Consider the following 25,069-nt stretch of genomic DNA (forward strand, 5'->3'; position numbering starts at 1 on the left):
CACCTAACTGCCCTACCCTCTCTCCACCTTATCCCTGTATGCTCCCAAGAACAGCCATTATGCTTCCATAAACTGCATTTTACTGTCCCCCACCTGTACCCTGCTCTCCTTCTCCCTCCCCCTCCCCACCCCAGCCTTCTCCTTACCCCCACCACCCAGGTTGCTTCTCCCATCATGCACAGTTGCTTGCAGTCTTGCTTTGGCACCCAGATACAGTGGTCATTGTGTGTGTGTGTGTGTGTGTGTGTGTGTGTGTTTTGCTTCGTATTTAGTCTTTCTGTTGTGCTTTTCTGTGACTCAACATATATGCTATAAAATAACACACAAACAGCAGAAATGAGGTTCCTAAGGAAGACAAAAGGTTGCACAAGAAGAGACATGATTAGAAATGAAGATATTAGAATAAAATTAATTATTTTTAACATGAATGAAAAAATTCAAAAATATCTTGAAGGTTTTAGGCAATATTAGATGATAAAGCTGGGTCACAGAATTCCCCATAAGATCCTGAACGACAAGCAGAATGGGAAAGAGAGATACTAGAGTACCTTGAAAAAGATGAGGGTGATTTTGTTTGAGTTCAGAACAGGCAACAGCCTAATCCATGAAAGGGTGGTGGTGGTGATAGTAATTCCTTGTTTGGCAATTAAATTTGCATCATATAACATAACAATGCAAGTAAAGATGTCCATATACAATTGTTATATAATTTAAACAGTTTTTCTGAAATTGTCGTGTCGATAACCTATGTCAGTTGACTTAAGCCTCTCTAAAAACATAAAACTCAAACATTATGTTACCTGTGAAGACACTATCTTAATGTTGTGTAAAACATTTTTTTCTCCTTGAGGAGTGTCAGCCTTTTTTTCTAATTTGACTATGCTATGCACCTGGATTTTGGTAAGCAGCTATTGACAATAAATAATGGAAACTCCAGATTGCGATATCAAAGGTATTAGGGAAAAGATAGATGGACTGCTGGTAGTAGCAGTAGTGCGTGCTTTGTGTGTGTGTGTGTGTAAAAGCTTTGGCCTAAAGCTATAATGTGTAACTGTCTTTTCATTGTGCCTGTCTGCAACTCAACAGGTCATCTTTACAGTGAGTAGCTGTCTATCCTTTTCCTACTACAAGGTGTGGCACGTAAAACCTACCCATTGTACTCAATAATAATGTTCCAGTGCGTGCTTGTGTGTCATTGATAAAGGAAAACAAACACTGCCAAACAGTCATGCACGAAATAACCATTTCCTCTGATGTACTGACACTGCACGGAACTCTGTTGTTGTGTAAGTCAGCTGCAGCCATAGCCAGTGAAACTTGTCAAAACCAGTTAAGAAATAGGCCTCGTTGTGTGAAGTCAGGTTAGTGTGTGTGCGTGTGATAATACTGTATTCATTACCCAAGTGTGTTGCCGTTGTTGAAGCGTTCATTCAGATTTGATCTTTTGTGAAAACAAAGAATTTGTTTCACGAGAAATTTCCAGGACATTCGGTGCCAGTAAAAAGCACCATACAAGAATTGATTGAAAAATGGCAGCATACAATATTGGTTCAAAATGCTCCCAGGAACAGACCGCCAACTGTCTGCACACTTGAATTAAAGAGGCAAGTGCGGGAGATACGTCCTCATAAGTCAACCAGGAGATTGAGCTAACAGGTTTCTGTAAGTGAGAGAAGATGCAGACATGTTTTAAGGTGACTGTAGTTAAAACCATACCAGGTTGGTGTTATGCAAGAACTGAAACAGCGTGACCACTGGGAAAGAGTGCATTTCTGTTTATGACTGTTGAGAAATGTTGCCAGTTTTGGCTTGGACCAGCTAAAGTTCATCATGAGTGACAAGGTGTGGTTCCATCTGTATAAGTATGTAAATTACCAAAAAATAAAAGTATTGGTCGACAGAAAATACACACACAATCCACCAGGTACCCTTGCATGACAAGAAGATTGGTGTTTGGTGTGCCATTTCTGCCACATGCATTACGGAGCCCATATTCTTTGAGATGACGATGAACAGCAACATGTATTAGGGAATTGTCGAGGAGTTTTTTTTTTTTTTCAAATTTGTCAGAAGAGGAACATCAGTTATGTTATTTTCAACAGGATGTTGTAACATGCCACACATCAGCTGCATTATTGTGCCATGCACATGAGATGTTTGCACCAGAGAGGACAATCACCAAAGGCTTGTGGTCTCTTCGGTCACCAGACTTGTGACTTTTACTTATGAGTACTGTTAAAGGGAAGAGTATGTGAAACAAATCCGCACACAGTTGAAGAACTTGAGATTAGAACCAGAATGTCATCAATAGCATCACAACACAAGAACTGACAAGAGTATATATATGAATATTCTCAAGCGTGCCCACATGTTCGTTGAATTGGACAGAGGACACTTTCAGCACCTACTGTGAGTAATAATATTTAGTACATTACATTTCATTTTATATTCATGTGTTGACTTTATGGGCAGGTTTTACGTGCCGCATACGTATTATTAACAACAACAGAATGTCATTAACATACAAAAGAGGAGTGAGCACCAAAATGAGACTACACTTCAAAATAGATATGAAAAAAACTCATGCTTATCATATGGAAATGGAGTGTGATGCATTGTGAAAAAAAGTTAGCCACTTCCTTGAACATAGACCATCATGAAGAGAAAGGTAGAAAGTTCCTCACAGATGAATGAACACTATGTGGTAGACCAATAGCCAAATGAGAACTTTTTTTTGTTTTGTTTTGTGGCCAAATGCTGTACCTACTGAGTTATCCAGGCACAACTCTCACTCTGCCCTACAGCTTTACTTCCACCAGTATCTCTCTTCTAAAGCTTGGTCCAAGGAATTTGGTGAAGGTTGACAACAGCATATTTTCTCTGCCATGGAGGCTCGGTTAGACAAAAGAGTAATCTGTTATAAAAGTTTACTGTGGGATTTCCTAAAAATGGGTTCTGAATACATCCATTTATTTTGAGGACTTAAAACTGTAAACAATGTGGTCTGGAAGTTTGATTCTTAGTATCAAAAGTATGGTAAAGATATACTCAGAGCTAATAGATTTTACGGGAAACACATTCATAAATGAAAACAGATATTAAAGGCCACGACTATACTTTGATTAAAACAACTTTGTGATTGACATTAAATCAAGCTGAGTGGTATCAGTGAGTCGAGGAGCAGGGGCCAGCCCCTAGCTGGTTGTATTACTCTTTCGAACACCACATGATCGCTGCATTCTGGCAATACAACCACCACCACTGCAATCTGCCAATCACAAAATTATTTTATTTAGTTGATAAATTTGAATATCTCTTCTTACCCTGAGCAGTGTTGATTTACCTTTTTAAAAATCCATTTAATATTAATTCATATTTCAGAGATGCAGAGAAAATTCTTGTAAATGAACAAGTGGGCCATATGTTGCGGACAAAATTGAGCACTGTGGATGAAGGCGGTGTTGCAGCAGGACTAGGGGCACTTGACAGCCCCTATCTGGCAGATCTGTGATGTAGATTGCATACCATCAACAAGATGATATGAATTTCCAAGTGCTTTCATTGAAAATGTTATTTAATACTTGTATTTCTGTCACTTGTTTTACAGATTTATGAGTACATATGACATTTTTGGTTCATCACAGGCCTACAGAAAACTATGTATTGTTATTTGTAATTAATATTAGTGGGGAATGTGTAGAGTTGTGAATGTTGTTGATATCTTTTAAAGATATTTTTGGTGGGTCATTAAATATTTAATAAAAGAACAGTAAAGCCACTATTGTGGTCCTTCGAATGCTTTAAGAATCTTGGCAATCACAGAAGATCATTGTTTTATATTAAAATATGTACTTTGTAATAAAAATCAGAGATTGAAATGGCTTTTACTTGGAAAATTTAGACAAACATTTGGACAGGTACAAACACAAGTTAACTGAAGCTATAGTTCCTTCATTTTTTTTAAGCAACAAATTGGTTGGAGGAGACATAACTCTTTTTCGATACATGCTTGCGTTTAAGTACTGGCACCATTAGGAGGTGCGAAAATGTGGATTTTTTTTTTTTTTTTTTTTTAGGTGTGTGGCTGGCGGATAAGTTCACCAGCAGCAATTCATGTGTCGAAGTTCGCACCTCCGCAGTCTCTCACTGTGATGACCATTGTAATAGTCTTAAGTTGATTGATATATTAACTCTCCTTTGAACAAAGTGATATTTACCTCCTCTTTCTTGAAGAAAAAGCTGCACTGTCCATCTCCGTGATAAGGAATGGAGTATAATAGTACCATAAATACTATCACTATTATATCCAAACATTGCAGACTACAGTGTATGCAGGGAGCATTTTCAGGATGAGCAATTTAGAAATGAAAGGAACTGCCTCCCTTTACAGATGATATGCTGTAAACACTTCTACACTAATGTATATGTATTTTGTCATCTTGACATACACGCAACACATCCACTCAGAAACACAGTCTGGAAGAGACAGGATAGTTGAAGAGTGAAAAATTTAATACCGCCTTAAGGAAACATTAGAATACAGGTCAGTCTTCACCTTTCTTTTCACACATATCTCCTTTTACGTGCGCCTAGGACACAGCAAGTCTATATGCCGAATGGGTGAGCCAATCGGCTGCGCTCGGCTGGCCTCAATTTTGCAGCTCTTTCCACTTTCTAGTGGCAGACAGTGAAAGTTTACAGTAGATACCTGCATACTGTTTTCGTGTTTTAGTTATAGTGTGTTTATTTATGTTACAATTACATTTTACAATTTGTTTATACCAAAATTTTCATAAAAATTAACAATACTTCCAAACTGTCCTCGTGATTGTAGGAGAGTGAAAATCATTTCGGAAGCTGTAAAACACGGGTTTCTCTTTTACCTGCTTGGCCTGACTACAGATTACATTTCAGTATCACTTTCACTGACTTGTAACCTTGAAAGTCTCGAACTGTGCTATCCCAGAAAATAATGGAAAGTATTATGTTGCCACAATGTTCTTTTTCTCACAGACCAAATATCAGGCTAATTTATACAAGATTTCACCTAATCAAAACTGACAAAATAAAAAAATATTTGTTTGAATAATCCGGTATAGAATGTTTCATTTGCCATACGTACAATTTAAGTAACTCTTTTCTGAGACATTTTATAAGTTTATAAATGGTGTCAAATAAACATACAGTCACCTATTTTATCGTATTTCTCACCACAAAAAAATTTTCATTCACTGTCATTAGCAGTGACTTTTCATTTTCTTTTTATTTATCAGCAAAACACTAATGGCCATCAGACAGCACAGGTGGTTTTTATTCTAAACTCATGCATCTGAAAGTTTTAATATTAATAATTGTGAATTCCGGAAACACAATGTACCTTACAGGCTACTCCATCATGTGAAACATCTTTAACAAGAAAGTTTTCTACCTCATTACTACTGACACTATGGACTATAGAAACAGTTCGTCCAATTTTCAGAATATTTCAAACACTTGTAAGAAATACATAAACACAGTTGTGTGAGTTTTGTTCTAACAATCGACTCATTAAGCTAACTAGCTTATATCACAAAACCTGACAGCTGTTACTGATTCTCCATTTGAATCCAGTACATTAATAGATACTTCTCCATCTCCAGGATTATGAAATATAAGTACAACAGTCTTCGTGCTATTGACAGATTCAATCTGCTGAAAGGGCTGTTACATAAAAATATATAGCTACTCATAAACTGCTGTAGTTGGATATGAATTTCTAGAGAAGTACATAAAGCTCTGCTACTTAAAGATATAATTCAGCTCCAACTTAAGGAAGGAAACAAGTGGCCATGAGGTTTGTGTGAACATCAGCGATAAATACAGGCACAGACCAATCTATCTGTGCAGTCCTCTGCACTCAGAAATGTATAGACTTACTCATTTAAGATAATAAGAACTGGAATACTTTTCTCATGGAAAAATTACGTGTAGTTTATGGGGTACATTTTGGAGGGCTTTTGTGTAAACAAAACTATGGGTCCCAAAAAGTGCATAAGTAGCTTAGGCACTTGAACACATTGATGACGACTTACACAAGATTAAAAACTTCTGTAATCAACAATTTTGAATTTCACTTGGAATGAATCAAACGGTTCCTTGTGCTAAAGGCAAATGTAAGCTTTCGCTGTCTGCCTCCAGTAAGCGCTATGACCTGCAGACCGTTGGCCAGCCAAGTGCAGCCTATCAGCTCACACGAATGTCACCAAGATTTGCTGTCCATAGACACAAGGTCTCTTTTTTGGTGTGGGCTTGTTTATATTGCATTTTTGCCCCGCACAGTGTTCTGATACTTATTAAATGACATATACTTTACAGCTAAACCAAAAAAGCTATCACAGTTATTCAACGATGTAGTTTCCTCCAGCCTTTCCTGCTCTTCTGCTGATTAACAGAATCCTAAAATACAATCGGTAGTACTTGCTGTTTATACCATTGTCTTCTTCCATTTGTTAAACTGTTTTTTCCCTCTCTGTAATTAAACAAACATCCTTCTCATTAACAATCTTTTTTCATTGCTAAGGTTCTACAGTGTACCCAGATATAAAACACAAAAACCCATTCACATTTTGCAAAACATGAAAACACAAATTATGAACCAAAATTTATAGACAGTACTCACTGTCAGGAGGTGAAACAGCGGTTACATATTAAAGTAAGTAATAATACTTGCAAGTTTTCAGCATTAATACTTCCTACCTGGGATTAGAGATGGATTAGTTGAAGGCTAAAAGGGAGGGTAGGTCATTCGGATCGCAGGAGGAAAGAGACCCACCTTTAACGAGTCACAAAAAAATTATACTGTGTTCATTAAGAACTGAATAAAATTTGTTCTTATATTATTTCTCACTAACCGCAAAACAAAAACTTTTCTATTGTTTTTTTTTTATTATTTCACATATCAAAAATAGCTTTGCATCACCTCAGTTTGGAGAGTTCCGGAACCTGTACAGAAAATTGGAATAGAGATCAATAAACATCATTTCTGCCCTTTTTATTGCTCATGAAAACCACACATTTCATGTTGTACTATCATACAGCGAGACCTTCAGAGGTGGTGGTCCAGACTGCTGTACACACCAGTAACCCTAATACCCAGTAGCACATCCTTGTGCATTGATGCATGCCCCTATTTGTCATGGGATACTATCCAAAAGTTAATCATGGTCCACATTGTCCCACTTCTCAATGGCAATTCGGCGTGGATCCCTCAGAGTAGTTGGTGGGTCACGACATCCATAAGCAGCCCTTTTCAATCTATCCCAGGCATGTTCAATATGGTTTCTGTCTTGAGAACATGCTGGTTACTAGTTAAGCGATGTCGTTATCCTGAAGGAAGTCATTCACAAGATGTACATGATGGGGGCATGACTTGTCAACCATGAAGACGAATGCCACGCCAATATGCTGCCGATAAGGTTGTGCTATCGGTCAGAGGATGGCGTTCACTTATCATACGGTGCCTTCCATTACCACCAGCGGCGTATGTCGCCCCCACATAATGCCACCCCACAACAGCAGGGAACTTCCACCTAGCTGCACTCGCTGGACAGTGTGTCTAAGGCATTCAGCGTGACCGGGTTGCCTCCAAACAAGTCTCCAACGATTGTCTGGTTGAAGGCATATGCGACACTCATTGGTGAAGAGAACATGATGGGCAATCTGGAGGGGTCCACTCGGCATGTTGTTGGGCCCATCTGTACCACGCTGCATGGTGTCATGGTTGCAAAGGTGGACCATGTCATGGACGTCGGGAGTGAAGTTGCACATCATGCAGCCTATTGCGTACAGTTTGAGTCGTAACACGACGTCCTGTGGCTGCATGAAAAACATTATTCAACATGGTGGCGTTGCTGTCAAGGTCCCTCCAAGCCATTATCCATAGGTAGCAGTCATACACTGCAGTAGTAACCCTAGGGCGGCCTGAGCGAGGCATGTCATCGACAGTTCCTGTCTCTCTGTATCTCCTCCATATACGAACAACATCGCTTTGGTTCAATCCAAGATGCCTGAACACTTCCCTCATTGAGAGGTCTTCCTGGCATCAAGTAACAATGCGGACACGATCAAACTGTAGTATCGACCATATAGGAATGGTTGAACTACAAACAACATGAGCCGTGTACCTCCTTTCGGGTGGAACGACTGGAACTTATTGGCTGTCAGACCCCTTCCGCCTAATAGGTGCTGCTCGTGCATGGTTGTTTACATCTTTTGGTGGGTTTAGTGACATCTCTGAACAGTCAAAGGGACTGTGTCTGTGATACAATATCCACAGTCAACGTCTGTCTTCAGGAGTTCTGAGAACCGGCCTGATGCAAAACTTTTTTTGATGTGTGTGTTTTTTAATACAAAGTTTAGAAAAAAATCATAATCTGATCAAAAAGAAGAGCAAATTCAACTCTGTTCAATGAATATTAATAAAATGTATTTGATTCTGAATAAAACTGAGTAGCATGAAACATATTCCTAATATATTTTATAAACTACATTTGCTGTTTGCTTTTGGTTGCAAAGGCGGATTAGTTCTGTGGTTTTCCAAAATACAAAAATGTTCCATACAGTTGTCTGTGCAAAGAATAAGTTTCTTCCAACTGCACTCTGCAGCAAAGGAAAGTTTGCCCTTTGATTTATTGATTGTTGTACTGCATACTAATCATACCAGAAATTGGAGCCGTTTAAAAGTTGAATGTTAGGTGAAATGGGTACAATTCATGGTGTGAATTACCTTTTTGTTCTCTGATTAATATTTCCACTTTGATATTGTTATTTAGAGCCTTTTTTGCGAAGACGTACTAGGACAGTTGATTGACTTTGGGAATTCTGTTCATAAATATAATCTTTTGTCTTACTTTATAATTGTATTAATGCGCTGAAATATCTCTTCTTCCAGAAGTATCATGTTTAGTATTCATTTATTTGTTTGTTGAACTAAGTCTGTTTTGTTCCTAAAATTATTCACTTACACAACCGTTCTTAATGCAGTTTCTATCTTTTAATTGGATACACTTTTCCGATGCATTATTAATGTGACTTGACTAGCTCATAGGATAAGACAAAACTGCCAGTATGCTAATCACTGTGAATATGCTGTTTGCATGTTATGTTCTAGAACATACAAGGATATTTGAAAATGTTTGGGAATATTCATAACAGTTCGAGGGACAACCTCAGTTTTTTTCCCTTTTATTTTTTCCTCATCTTTTTTCCTTGCTAGCAGCTTGAAGGGAGGCAGCAGGTTTGCTGACTACGAATGCAGGAGAGAAGGTTAGCTGGTGCACGAGTTAGGCATGTGATACACAGGTACTGGAGTCAGTGATGTGTGGGACATAATGAAGGTGACATGGTGTGGATTGGGAGGGACTGACAGGACAGAGGAAAGGGAAACAGTTGTGTAGAGGGTGTGGGGACAGAGGGTTAGCAGAGATTGACACCAGGAGGGTTACAGGAGCAACGGATGTGTTACAAGGATAACTCCCATCTTTGAAAATCTGGTGCTGGAGGGTAGGACCCAGATGGCACAAACTGTGAACCAGCCATTGAACACGAGCATTTTATATTCAGCTGCATATTGTGCCACTGGGTGGTCAACTTTTTTCTTGGCCATTGTTTGGCAGTGGCCATCAGTCTACTGAATACCTGATTGCTTTCTCCAGTGGCTCTGCCTCCGGTGTAAAACTTCCTCAGGCAATAGCGTGTGCAAAAAGTAGGGAGAGCGAGCTGAAATGGTGCTCCTATGAATACTCACAAAAGGCATCAACATATGCCACATTTTGCAGCAAAAACTCACGGTCGCTTGGGGAATCTTTTCGCTCTAGTTGATAGTCATTGACGCAGAATAGCCTCCCATGATTATGAGGTAAGAGCTGTGAAACCCACGATTTCTGTCAAGCCTCCACGTCCCTCTCAAGTGATAATCAAGCATGTTCACTCTCAAGAAATTAAAAGTTGTCTATAGCACAAAAAGAGGTACAAAGTGCTGAACCTAAAAATTTTACCCAGGCAGAGTAAAAAAATGTCTGACAGGCAGCAGAAAAAAAAGCCCTTATCAACTCAATCAGGAAGAATTTCTGTTGTTGTAATTATACAAAGTGGTGGGAGGGAATTACTAATACAATTCTGTGTGCCCTTCATTTTATTTTTAAAGAAAATGAACACTTATAAATGATCAGAATGTAGGCATATTTACAAAAATGTTGTGATGTGAATATAAAACGACTCTTTCAATATCGTTATGATTTATCATGCAAATGATCCATGATAGATAGATAGAATGAATAAGCAGCAGCAACAGAAGAAGAAACTCCGACATCGACAGCAGCACGAATGACAATAGTTCCAATGAAAGAAGTGAAGAAGCTACCATACGAAGAATCATGTCAGCACCAAGGAGCAGCAGCAGCACAACACTGCTTATGGAGGAACTAAGGGCCAAATATATCTGCTTCACATAATGAGGATCTTTATGGCTTCAAATGGAGGAAAGAAGAATGATTGTGACAAGTAAGCCTACTAGCATTCGGATATGTGACACCAACTGGGATGAAAGCAGAACAGCAGCACAATACCAGTTTATGACAAAAGTAAAAATACTTGCAAAATGTTCAGAACAATGTGTCACAATATTCGGTGCATCCATAAAAATTTAGAAATTCCTTTAAATAATTTTTGTCACATCTCTTGATTTGTTTATCTGATCACGGGTGCAAGGTTGGTTTATTGAGACATATAAATATAAGCTATTTTGAACTGGCATCTCATTTCTGCTGAAATGTTTCAAAATGGTAGAGTATACATTTACTCAAGACTAGAATTACAAAGGAAAGCACAAATGAACCACCTAAACATGAAAAATCTGTGTAACAGATTTAAAACTGAGGAAAAGAGCAAAAGACTAATTGCTATATCAGTATATAAATCATCACTGAATGATAACATAAAAAATAGACAGTGTTAAACTTTTTTTTTTTTTAAATAATGAAGTGGAATTTTTATGTGGAGATTTTAATATTAAGCTGTTAATTAAAAGTGAAGAAAAAAACGGCGTATGAGTATTCTAAGCATTTTTCACATGAAATCACAATTTTTGGAATCCAATAGAGTAACATAGTTGTCATCTACCCTATTAGATAATGTCTTCACAAATACCGAAAATAGTGTCACAGAGGCTCTAAATGTAAATATGGGCATTTCAGATCAAGACACACTAGTAACGTGTATAAAGTCTTCTACACACAAGGTATTAGAAAGTAAGAGGCCAGGTATATAAAAGGCACACCTACCCAGAAAAGGTGAATATCTTTATTTAACTATTAGCAGAAGAAATCTGAAATAATATATTTTAAAAACCTACAACCATTAAATAATTCAGTCCATTTTAGTTTTTTATGATCCTATTTGAGATGAGTTTTCTAAAAACTCACAAAAATGAATGTTGTGGCAGTAACAGCAGCCAGTATTTATCACCTGCTATCAGAATATGTAGTCAAACTTCACAGAATGTGTTAAAACATAAAAGAACATTTATAGGAAAGTGATTTAAACAGCTGAGACAGTGGACAATGACAAAGGGGTTATATGAAGAGCAAACAAACCAAAAGCAATACAGGATATAGTAAAAAAGAACTATACAAAAGTGTTAAAAATCAATATGACATTTGTTAAAAGATGATCATGGAGTGGGGGATACCCTGGTCAATAAATGCCATACGATAATTTCATTTCAATGGAGAATAAAATATCTTCAGGAATCAACGAGGATGTGGTGGTCATAATTAACACTTGACACCATGTGGCCAATGCCAGCCACAGCAGAGCCTCACTCATGCCTGAGTATACACTCACTGGCCTGACAGTGAAACATCCCCCACTAAAAATCTGCCAGTTGACATATTAAATGTTCCAGTACCTATCAGAACAACTCTCGCATACCATAAACGCATCTTATCAAAAGGAGTGTTTCTACAAAGATTAAAAATTTCCAAATTAAAACCACTGTATAAAAATGATAATTTGTATGAAGTAGGAAACTATAGCTTAATAGCTTCATTATCTGCAGGGTTTGCAAAAGCCTGAGTACAAAATCAGTTATTACTCAATTCACTGAAATTATTCTAATAGGACTGGACCAACAACAACAGAACAGGAATGAACTTAGATTTATTGGAGGCATGCAGTACAGTCCAACATAATATACTGCTACATAAGTTAGAAGTTATTGATATACCATAGGAATCAAGAGATGATTAGTAACATCTCAAGAATAGTTGAAGTTACTTCAACAAATTTGAGAATTGAAGTACTGTCTACAGAACTGATATTCATACATAGTGTAGCAGTAGGGGTACCACAGGGCAGTGTGCTGTAACCTCTCTCATTTATTGATGTAAATGATGTCAAGATTCCAATTAATGGTACCCATGTAGCTATGTTTGATGATGATACAAATTTTCATATAATTGTTGTAAACCAGGTACTGTCAACATCTGTGATTTGAATTTTAGGATATATACAAAACTGGTTTGAAATGATCAAGTTAACACTAAATCTTTCAAAAACTAACTATATTTATTTCTGAAAAACAGATCATGACTTGGCTCCCAGAATTAAAAATAAACAAACTGGGAGAATAGGTGTCGCCAATTTTTGGGTGTGCAAATTGATGAAAATTTACACTGGAAAGCCCCACCCTCTATCTCATTAACAAGCTAAGCTCTGCTATATTTACACCAACTCTGCAACTCTATATGGCCTCATCTTCTGGGATCATAACAACATAAACCAGAAAACCATCTTCATTAAACAAAAGTGAGAGGTTATAATAATCATCAACAGTTCAATGCTAACGCCATCTAAACCATTATTTCAGTAGCTAAATATTCAACCATTTCTAAATAGAAAAAAGTGTAATTAATATAAAAACATACATTGACTATTTCAAAACCTGAGATCTTCATTCTTAATGTCATAAGAAAAGGTGAACAAGGTTTTGGCGTGAGAACACACACATCCTGGGTACCAGATTGTACATCAAACTTCAGGTGCAAATAAAAGAAACAGTAAATGTTCTTCATTTAAGAAAACGATACTCAAAATGTTTGCGATCAACTGCTATTATAATGTAAATGAGTACCTGCGTCCTGCAATGAACTTGTAGCAAATAACTATACCCATTTACTATATGTCAACAGCACTTTTAATTAAGTGGTTGTTGTAATGTGAATGAATATTTTGAACAAAACTGTTAGATTTTATTTGTACGTAAATGTCAACTACATATTCCACACAAAAATCCTTTTTCATACGTTTTCGTAATTAATCACTGCTGTATATGTAATTCTGAAACCAGTGCTGTGCAGGATACTGTACACCCTTGTATTCTTGCTATGTGTTTTTTGAAAATATGCATACAACATATATTGTCTCACGATGTCCGCAACTGGCTCTAGACCAGTGTTTTTAAACCTTTCTCAATGCGCGACCCCTTTCCAAGTAAAAATATTCTGGCGACCACCAGAACCATAATAAAAATATGTCAGCGATTCAAAGGCAACACATTTAATTTTGTTTCTATTGATACTATACTGACCGAGAAATCAAGTTCAATATGAAGAGGTCGTAGTGCTTTGCGAACAGAGATATAATTATAACTTTGCCGCGGTACTGGCGCGGCGGTGAGAATGGGTTAGCAGGGGCATAGTCGCGCGTTTTCTGTCACTACACTCAGTTGTCCGAGTACGCCAGCAAGTGGGGACGTGATTACTCTCTTCGCTCTGAGTGAGCATAAAATGGACAAGTTTCTTAAAAGATCTGTGCAGCCCTCCACGTCTGGTACAAGTGGCAGTGGCGGAAGCTAATCAAAATCGAAAAAAAAAATAGACTTTGCAACGACAGTTATCTGAAGTCTGGTTTTGCACTCATGAAAAATAAACCTCAATGTGTAATTTGCGACGATGTATTGTCACGTGAGAGTATGAAACCATCAAAGCGTCTGGATCACCACTCTACTATACATTGATTACATTCCAAAGAAGCTGATAGACCGTCGGATTTCTTCGAAAGGGAACTGAAAACACTTAACCAGCAACAAACTACTAAGATTCAGGTAATAAAATAGAAATGTTATTTGTTGATTTAAAATAGTACTAATGTTTCTGATTTTTTATTTGTTTTTCTGATTTAAATTTTTTTTTATTGTAGATATCCAGTGTCGACGAGAAAGCGTTACTAGCTATCTACAGAGTCACATTCCGAGTCGCTAAAGTAGGGAAGCCGCATACAGATGCAGAAAATCTTATTTTGCCAGCAGCCCTGGATATGGTTGAAATTATGTTAGATAAGCAAGAGGCAAACAAGCTAAGGAGCATATCACTTTCTGATAATACCATTGAACGCAGAATAAACGATATGACTGGTGATATTCGAGAACAGTTAGCCGAGAATTTGAAGAAGAGCCCACATTTCGCTTTGCAGTTTGATGAATCTACTGACGTTTCAGAGTGTGCTCAATTTATAGCATTTGTGCGCTTTGAAGCAGATGAAACTATCATGGAAGACATTTTATTTTGCTAAGCTCTCCCTGTGAACACTACTCGCCAGTGTTTGTATGACATGTTTTTGGAAAGCACTCGCAACTACGAGATTGAGTGAACAAAATGTATCGCCATTTCTAGTGATGGTGCTAAAGTGAGACTGGCAGTAAAAGTGGGCTCGTCGTGAAATTACAATCAATAATGCCAAATTTTTCGTGGACACACTGCTTTCTTTATCGACAAGCTCTGGCAGGTACGATTTTAACTTCTGATTTAAATGATGTGCTCAAAGAGGTGATCAGAGTTCTAAACTCTCTCAGAAGTAAAGCGTTCCAAACTCGACTGTTTAGGATCATTTGTGAAGACATGGGTTTGCTCCACCAAAATCTCTTTTATAACACAGAGGTCAGGTGGCTTTCCAAAGGAAAGGTTACAAGTTCTGGGACTAAAAGATTAACTGTTAATGTTCTTACAAGATTCTAAATCTGGATATGCGAATTACTTTTGTGACCCTGTTTGGCTATTAAAATTATCATTTCTCACAGACCATTTTAACCACCTAAATATTTTAAACAAGAGCCTCTAAGGGAAAGAAGGAAAAAATTATAACAGCTAAGGATAAAATCGAAGGATTCCTCGCAAAACTTGGTTTGTGCTCAACGTTTTTACAAAAAAAAAAAAAAAAAAAAAGTGTTTGAGTCTTTCCCTTGTATTCAGGCAATTGTCGAAGAAATTGCAATGTACCAGCGGTGGTACCAAGTTCTCACATTCCTTGACTGATACAGAGCTTGCATAATTTGGAAGAGAAACTGTTAAGTCACTTTCCAGAGCTGAATTCTGTCGCTGACAACGATCATAGATGGATCCTAAATGCTTTTTTAGAGATTTCAGTACAACTGGCTGATCTGAGCATGATGACAAAAGCAACACATGGATTTAGCAGCTGACGGGACACTTAAAATGGAATTCAATTAGCAAAAGATTGACGTCTTCTGGATGAAGAGAAAAGAAGAGGATCCACAGCCGGCAAAGGAAGCTCTGAAATTATAAGTGCCATCGCCACTTCCTACCTTTGTGAATTAGTGTTATTTTCAGTGGTGAACGTAAAAACTAAGAAGAGAAAGAGACTTCAACTAGAAAATGAGTTAGTGATTTGTGTCTCAAAAATAGAACCACGATTTGACAAAATATTAATAAATAAATAAATAGGCACAGCCTTCTCATTGAGACTGTTGTATTTTCCTTGTAGTCAAGGACCTATAACCCTTGCTTACTGTCACCTGGCTAAGTGTCACCTGTGGCAGATATCACTGGTGTGGCTCTATGAATAAAAACTGTTCAGAACAATAAAATCTTAGTAAGAGCCAAGTATGCTTTCCACTAATACAAATGAGAGACATTAGTCATCAGGCATCAAATTGCAGTTGTGCCGATAAAGCGCTGTGCATTTGCGTATAATCGCTGGATCGTACTGTTATGTTATTGAATACATTTGACAGAATGGCTTCTGCACCGCGCGAAAGAAATGACAATGAAATAACAGAAAACGAGGAGGAAAAAAGAACGAAATTTTTTACATCAGTGTTATTATTATTATTATTATTATTACGACGAACAAAGTACATTAGACGCTCCGACAAAGACAACGCCGTCGACAATACAGTTTTCAGTATTATAAAAAAAAAAAGAAATGCGATATTCCTCGCGTCAATTATTATAGATGATACCTCCGCTCGGGTCTCCTCGGCGATGTTGCAAAATCCTCCGTGAATGTGTTGCAAGCAAAACTGTTACTTCATGGCATTGAAATACCATCCGTATTAGCTATGTCGTCGTTAACCAACACGAATTTAATAAAACTGCACATTAACCAATACGTAGTCAGATGTTCCATTCAGCTAGCCGTCTTCTGTGTTTATGACTCATTTTGAAGAGAAGGTAAAAACAAATGCCTTTAAGCGACTTCATATAAAAAAGGATGTACATTTTATAAACTGTTTTAGTATTTTTTCGGGATGGAATGCATTATCCTTTTTTTCACGATTTCCAACAGAAAAATATGTTTCGCATAACGAGTGTTTCGTAATGCAGATAAGACTCAGAACTGAATTATCCTCGTTAAACGAGGTCACGCTATAGTCAATTTCTAAACAAGAAGATTTTTTTTTCGAGTTTCTCACAGTTACGTATTGGATCCTCTTCATTTAGTTATCAATTAGTTCCTGGAAACAGTTTTCCTGCTTTGTGTTTATTTATCGTTAAAACGGTGTATTTATTATAAATCGATGTCCATTATGCTCAATTCAGAATTAATGTTACATGAGGAATCCGAAATTTTAATATAAAATAAATACCATATCCCATAGGCCTATGTTTTTGTATTACAGAATCCCTAGTTTTGAGACATGAAGCAAAATGGTTATTTCATTTACTTTCAACCAGTTCCAAAAGAAGACAGCATTTCTCTGTCATTAATTGGGAGAATATGTAGTATATATTTTTACAAATGATGGTACTAGCTTTTTGTAAGATATTTTTCAACTCTTTTATAAAGTACTATCAAAGAAACAATGATTCACTTCACGACAATCACCACAATTAAGTACACGAAAGTAATGAGAAATTAACCAGGTGACCAGCAACGACGATTTTGTGGGAATCCCGATGAAGCCACAGAACTAGGAAAATATAAACAACGTCAACATCCAGTGTGTGAATTAAAGTCTGGGTTGAGTTCAGACATCCTAGATCTGCTCGATAGTAATTGCTGTACTTCGTGCCTTGTGTTACTGCTGCCAATCGTAGCGATCCATTGTTTGGTTCGAAGCTTGTTACCAAAATGCATTCTAGTAAATGCGGTGCCAAATCCTGCACGTCAGCTGTGCGCCTGTTGTTGCAGCATTTTTGTATCACATTTGAACGTGAGCGTCTTTTTAAATGCGCTTACATAAGTTGCTCTCGTTCTGTGTGATATTTTTGTCACATCAGATGATTGGCACGTAAACTAGGTTGTCAGTAATACATAAGAAGCTGTCACTGCACCGCCGTTCCAGCCCGGAAGTTGATGTGGTCTTTTGCCTCTGTAAACCTCTCAGAGGTAAATGACTGTCGCCGCCCTAGATCAATTCCGCAGAAGTGGGAAGAGATCGATAGACATCGTGTTGCTTCTCACTGCTACAAGTGTTTGCGTATTTGAACTCTTCAACAGGTGAACGAGAGCGAATTTGCAAGGTGCTTTCACAAAACCTGGTCACTTCCGTGTGACATTTATACCATGGCAGATGATCGTCATGCAACATACGTTACCAGCCATGCTGCAACTTCTTTCTCCTGCGACCTCCTCCGCCCCTCCCTCTAGGTTGCGACCCACAGGTTCAAAAATACTGCTCCTAACCATGGGATTCCAGGTTCAATTCCTGGGCGGGTCGAAAATTTTCACTCGGAGACAGTGTGTTTGTGTTGTCATCGTTTTGTAACATCGTCACTTACGTCCAAGTCGCCAAAGTGGTGTCAAACGCAACAGGTAGCTCTCCACTCACAGATGGGGCTCCCAGAAAATAATGTCATACAGTCATTTCATTTCGTCTCTTGGTGAATAAACAGATCAGGTTAACATAAATAATTTTCTTTTCTGGCCAATAGAAAATCCAAAACACCATAAGCCATAATGGTGTGACTTAAGGCAATGTAATGTTTTCCATATAAATTAACGACGTGGTCAGCAGCATGCTACATGCTCTTCCAAACGCAGCGATGTTTCTGTGCAAATGTCTGCGCGTTTCGCATCTGTGTCGTCAAAGTGCTGGATGTGAACAGGAGATTTGTGCAGATATGAGATGTGCGCAAACATGGAAGTTGGAGGTGGAGGTTCGAGTGAAGTTGCTCAAATCTGTGGGTTCAAATCACATCTGCGCATACACGACGGAACGTGTGGTTTTAGAAATCGCCACATATCTGGCGCACTTAAACGTATTTGAGTCAGTTAGGCGTTTCTCGTCTGTGTGTGCGTAGCGAATTTTAAAATGGCAAACACATGTCAGTGTTCTAGAAAGTTCATCTGCGGATTTATCGAAATGTGTAGGAGTCAGATATGCTTGTGGAAAATTAAAAGCAGGGAATACAACGATGAGGATAAGAAGGAAGCTGCATATAATAGAGAAATTTATGGCAGTGGACCATACGGCAAACAGAGAAATGGTACCTAATTTAAAAAAAATCGCTAAGAAGGTGAAACGTCGAATTCACTACTACAATAGTAGAAGTAAAGCTTTCCAGATACTTGTAGACTATGCCATGAATCCCTCTCTAGAGTTCAGAACAGAGTTTTACTTTCTGATGCATTCTGGTGGGGAAATGAAAATTTTGATTCAGATGCAAAATTTACTACAGCTCATTGGCCATGTATATAATTTCTAAGAATATAGGTTACTGTGTTTCAAACAAGTATAAAACTCTAAAAATGTTATCTGTAACTTGTTAGAATTGAGACAGCCTACAGTACTTTACTGGTCTTCGTGAAATCGTCCGTCAGTACAGTGTAAATAGTTTCGGAGGTATTGGGTGTGATTACACTCAACATTAACTGCAGTAGCTAATTCTAGATCCTCATAACTCCTGTTGCCAGGAATGTTAACGTCACTGTCAGTCGCTCACGTAGAGAAATTGCTCTCCTCATACAAGTATTTTCTTGTATTGCACAAGGTGTATGAGCGTCGAAAGACAATTATATTTTTCGAAGCCATCTTCAAATAATTACGCCAGTCGCTGGGTTCGCCCTACAACTCGGAAAGTAAATTTATGTGCAAAAACTGTCTTCGCTGAAGCAGCTACACTCCAGACCATTTGCATTGGTCTTTCTGCTTGTCACATTTCGTTTGCCTTTGTTTTGCAACATAAGCTGCAAACACGACCATTACGAAATTTCCTCATTTCTGGGCAAATTAAATAAACTTTTAGGTTATGAGGAGATAGTCACCTGCCTCTGAAACTGCTTTTCTACAGCGAGAGATGGCGGGCGTTCAGTAGACTGGCACTTGTTGAATATACCACATTTGCAGCGATCTGTTGTACGCAAAGGCTATTGTACAGATACCTTTGCAGGCAGCTTGTTGCATGTGAACGAGCAGTAAGAATATTCGGTGGCTATGCTGTGATGTAAAGGATTTGGACAACATTTGCAACTGGTATAATGAATATAATTTTTCTTTAAATGAGAACTAAGGCGAAAAGAAAACTTAGATATGTTGGAAAGATTCTTGTAAAATTTAGTGCTTCTCTAAAGGAAATTCCATTTAAGATGTAGTGAAATCAATTCTAGGATCTTGTTCCAATATTTGGAGCCACGATAACCGATATCAAACGAATTTAGAGATTTGCTGCTAGGGTCATAAAAAGTTTTACAGAAATGCCTGGGGAATTTAAACGGGAGTTCTTAGAAGGTAGAAACAGTAGTTATCGAAAGCTCTCTTGGGTAAATTTAGAGAAACTGTATTCGATGAAGACTATGTGACCACTATGCTGTCACCATCATATATCTCATGTAGGGCTCACAAAAACAGATCAGAGGCGTTTTATGCGTACATAGACATAAATACACTCCTGGAAATGGAAAAAAGAACACATTGACACCGGTGTGTCAGACCCACCATACTTGCTCCGGACACTGCGAGAGGGCTGTACAAGCAATGATCACACGCACGGCACAGCGGACACACCAGGAACCGCGGTGTTGGCCGTCGAATGGCGCTAGCTGCGCAGCATTTGTGCACCGCCGCCGTCAGTGTCAGCCAGTTTGCCGTGGCATACGGAGCTCCATCGCAGTCTTTAACACTGGTAGCATGCCGCGACAGCGTGGACGTGAACCGTATGTGCAGTTGACGGACTTTGAGCGAGGGCGTATAGTGGGCATGCGGGAGGCCGGGTGGACGTACCGCCGAATTGCTCAACACGTGGGGCGTGAGGTCTCCACAGTACATCGATGTTGTCGCCAGTGGTCGGTGGAAGGTGCACGTGCCCGTCGACCTGGGACCGGACCGCAGCGACGCACGGATGCACGCCAAGACCGTAGGATCCTACGCAGTGCCGTAGGGGACCGCACTGCCACTTCCCAGCAAATTAGGGACACTGTTGCTCCTGGGGTATCGGCGAGGACCATTCGCAACCGTCTCCATGAAGCTGGGCTATGGTCCCGCACACCGTTAGGCCGTCTTCCGCTCACGCCCCAACATCGTGCAGCCCGCCTCCAGTGGTGTCGCGACAGGCGTGAATGGAGGGACGAATGGAGACGTGTCGTCTTCAGCGATGAGAGTCGCTTCTGCCTTGGTGCCAATGATGGTCGTATGCGTGTTTGGCGCCGTGCAGGTGAGCGCCACAATCAGGACTGCATACGACCGAGGCACACAGGGCCAACACCCGGCATCATGGTGTGGGGAGCGATCTCCTACACTGGCCGTACACCACTGGTGATCGTCGAGGGGACACTGAATAGTGCACGGTACATCCAAACCGTCATCGAACCCATCGTTCTACCATTCCTAGACCGGCAAGGGAACTTGCTGTTCCAACAGGACAATGCACGTCCGCATGTATCCCGTGCCACCCAACGTGCTCTAGAAGGTGTAAGCCAACTACCCTGGCCAGCAAGATCTCCGGATCTGTCCCCCATTGAGCATGTTTGGGACTGGATGAAGCGTCGTCTCACGCGGTCTGCACGTCCAGCACGAACGCTGGTCCAACTGAGGCGCCAGGTGGAAATGGCATGGCAAGCCGTTCCACAGGACTACATCCAGCATCTCTACGATCGTCTCCATGGGAGAATAGCAGCCTGCATTGCTGCGAAAGGTGGATATACACTGTACTAGTGCCGACATTGTGCATGCTCTGTTGCCTGTGTCTATGTGCCTGTGGTTCTGTCAGTGTGATCATGTGATGTATCTGACCCCAGGAATGTGTCAATAAAGTTTCCCCTTCCTGGGACAATGAATTCACGGTGTTCTTATTTCAATTTCCAGGAGTGTACATTCTTCTCTTACTCAGCATTCGAATGGAGTGGCCGAGGGGTTCTAGGCGCTACAGTCTGGAACCGTGCGACCGCTACGGTCGCAGGTTCGAATCCTGCCTCGGGCATGGATGTGTGTGATGTCGTTAGGTTAGTTAGGTTTAAGTAGTTCTAAGTTCTAGGGGACTGATGACCTCAGAAGTTAAGTCCCATAGTGCTCAGAGCCATTTGAACCATTTTGAGAAGAAAACCCATAATATGACTAAAATTTATCCTTTGTCATGTACTGTACAGTGATGTGCAGAGCGTTATACATAGTAATAGATTTTGATGTCAGTGCCTTCTGTCATGCCTAGAATTTATTGCACTAGCGTCTTGGATGTGCTTTCTTATACAGGTGCAGTGTGTTTTCCCAGAACCCTTCCAACACTCTATTCGTCAGACGATAGCATGGTTACCTGGCGAGGATTGCCTGCTAGCCAGACACACACATGGTGCATGTAGTCTCAGTGAGCGAGCTGCCCGTGTGTAGAATGAGGAAGGCATGTGATCTATCTGATTTGGACTAAGGGCAGATTGTGATGCCCAGATTCCTGGCATGAGTATTTCGGAAACTGTACGACTTGTCAGGTGTTCGAGTAGTGCTGGAGCGAGTGTCTTCACCATGGCAAAACCAAGGTGAAACCATGTCCAGATGTCATGAGGCTGCCCGGCCACCCCTCATTACAGGTGTTGGATGTTGTAGGCTGGGCAGACTGGTAAAAGAGGAGGGGCGGCCAACTGTGGTGGAACTAACATAAGACTTTAATGCTGGGCAGAGTAGAAGTGTGTCTGAACACACAGTGCACTGAACATTCCTTATGATGGGCCTCCGCATCTGGTAGCCCATGCTTGTGCCTTGTGTTAACCATTGACAGTTTTAACCGAAATGGCTGCATGACCCTCGGTTTGGATTTTAGTGCAATGGCAGATCATTGTACAGTCTGAGTAATCCCGATACCTCTTTCACCATGCCGATAGGAGGGCATTAATCCGTCGTCTTCCAGGGGCACAGCTCCTTGGCACCTGGATGGCAAGAGGGAGACATGCTGGTGGCGACTCCGTTATGCTCTGGGGAACAATCACTTGGGCAGACCACGTACATCCCTTCATGACGATCTTGTTTCCTGACGGCAGTGGCATTTTTCAGTAAAATAATGCACCATGTCACAAGCTTAGGGGTGTGATGGAATGGTTGAAGGAACACAGTGGCTAGTTCCAGTTGCTGTGCTGGCCCTCCAACTCGCAGGTCCGATCCAGATCAGACACCTGGGATGTGATTGAATGTGGGGTCAGAGCTCACCCCCCCCCCCCCTACCCGCAATTTATGGCAATTTGGTGACTTGTAGTAACACCAGCTCCCTCCAGCGACCTACCAAGGTCTCATTGTTTTGATGCTACGGTGTGTTGCCGCTGTTATCTGTGTCAAAGGTGGATTGGCTATTAGGAAGGTGGTCATAAGGTTTTGGCTAATCAGTGTATATTTTATGCGATTGTACTACAGTATTTTTCCTTTAATGTTAGTTAGTTTAATGTTTCATGGATCATTTGCATGATAATTCGTAACGATGTGGAACAAATCATTTTACTTACAGATCGCAACTTAATTTTTAAATGTTGCTATATGCTGAACATTTATTTATTTATTTATTTTTAATATCTATAGATGTTAGTTAGTCCTACCCACCACCTTTCGCACATTACAGTAACAGAAATTCTTCTACAGAACAGATGTTATAAGGAGAAACTTTTTTAGTTTATTTTTAATTTTTACTTTCGTATTTGTCAGACATTTTATATCCCTGGGGAAGTTATTTTTTTGCTGCGTTATTCGCCCTGTTGTTACTGGGTAGTATCTAATAGTGATACTTACCCTATCTGATAAATCGCATAGTATCAATTTATTTTCCTGTAATTATTGAGCTGTCTTTTGCAACCATGAATTCGTTCATTTATTCACAACATTCGCACACTAATGTGATATGAGGAATATTGTGCCACTAACATACGCAACTCTTAAATACAGCAAGAAATTTGTTAAAGAATTCATGTAGACTATAAACAAGAAAAGGAACAGGTCAAATCCTTGTAGGCTCCCATATTTTACTTTATAGAGACCAGAATTTTTATTTGACTAATCAACTACCATTTGTTTTCTGTTAGTCAAATAGAATTTCGGTTATAGTAGTGCTGCGTCAGTTATTCTATAATTTTCGTATGTCTTGATTAGAATGGTGTATAATTTGGTGTCAATGACCTTGCTTAGCTTTGTTCTTAACTAGTCAATAGCATTACAGTGGTAGCGATGGTTCACTCGGCTACATGCGTGGATGACATCGTAGAACTTTCCCTTGTGTTTATAGTTTATGAATTTCAAGCTTTATTCTATACATATTTTTTTTATCAGTATGGTAAGCGCATCGTGTAGTAGTATTTAAGGGATAAATCATAATATATCAGGCGACTATAATTTTGATAAATTAAAATATATCCATAATTAAGGGGATTTTCCGCCTTCGTAATTACGCTCAAGTAAACATTAAACAGTGGGTCTGTATACCCAATGTCATAGATAACATTGATCGTCAGGTTTTGGGTAATGTGTTGGCGCCCCTGTTTTTCGCGTTCCGTGGCTACAGAAGGGGTGTATTTTTCCCGCAGTTTTAATGTTAGGTGTAATGTGTGTTGTTTTCGTTCGTCCGTTTGATCGTGTGATTGTGTAAAAACAATATACGTATCGCATATTTTTCCCTTTAGCTAGATGTTGACAAAACACAGTGTGGAAGTGAAGATGATACAGAGTGAAATTGGTGTTTGTGATTAAATAACAGTTCTCTGACATCTATTAGTATACAGTTGAAGGAAAGATAAGACTGCATGTTGTATTTGAGGTAATGCCATATTTGAGGTGACATTAGATTCATTTGAAGCTGAACATTTTGCGTTAGTTGCGTGTTTTGCAGATGATCGTTCATTAGCAATCGTTTATGACCCATATATATTGATGTTCGGCAAACACGAGGTATAAACAAACTTGAAATTGGGATAAAACTGATCTTGCAGCAAATGGGTGTTAATTTCATTGGTGTCAGACTTCAAGTGTTTTACGTCAGTAAATGTAAAAACAAATGACGCTAGAAAACTCTTTAACTTTCGTTTGTATTGTGAATCAGTCTTGGTTGTCAACAACATACCTATTAATTAATGTAAAATTATTAAAGGTACCATTTGTTAGTGATGTTTTGTTCGTGTTTATTACACGTGCATCGTAATCCAGACTTTGGTGTACTCCAAAAAGCTATGGAAAACAGTACTCCGTTTCTGAACCCGAATTTATAAATTTAACATTCGACGCATCACGATCTTTTACCGTTTATTCAGTTCGTACAGAGCTGCTGCTACAGCGCCCACGCATATAGTGTTTAGTGTTGTGTTTTATGACAACAAATTTCATTGTTTTTCCTGT

At 39.3% G+C, this 25,069-nt stretch overlaps 2 protein-coding genes across 5 annotated transcripts in view; both read left to right on the forward strand.

Moving 5' to 3' along the window:
• LOC126416740 (glutathione synthetase-like) overlaps positions 1-3,872 on the forward strand; it is a 150,738-nt gene extending 146,866 nt beyond the window's left edge. For all 3 annotated transcript variants that reach the window (XM_050084572.1, XM_050084573.1, XM_050084574.1), the window contains exon 11: positions 3,382-3,872. In XM_050084572.1, the coding sequence (XP_049940529.1) occupies positions 3,382-3,511 (130 nt within the window). In that variant the 3' untranslated portion in view covers positions 3,512-3,872. The remainder of the gene's footprint in view (positions 1-3,381) is intronic.
• A 20,365-nt stretch (positions 3,873-24,237) lies between these two features.
• LOC126416776 (sister chromatid cohesion protein PDS5 homolog B-B) overlaps positions 24,238-25,069 on the forward strand; it is a 190,179-nt gene continuing 189,347 nt past the window's right edge. For both annotated transcript variants that reach the window (XM_050084633.1, XM_050084634.1), the window contains exon 1: positions 24,238-24,494. The gene's annotated coding sequence lies outside the window, so the exon portion shown is untranslated. The remainder of the gene's footprint in view (positions 24,495-25,069) is intronic.

Source organism: Schistocerca serialis, chromosome 8 (genome assembly GCF_023864345.2).
Source record: "Schistocerca serialis cubense isolate TAMUIC-IGC-003099 chromosome 8, iqSchSeri2.2, whole genome shotgun sequence".
NCBI classification, from domain to species: domain Eukaryota; kingdom Metazoa; phylum Arthropoda; class Insecta; order Orthoptera; family Acrididae; genus Schistocerca; species Schistocerca serialis.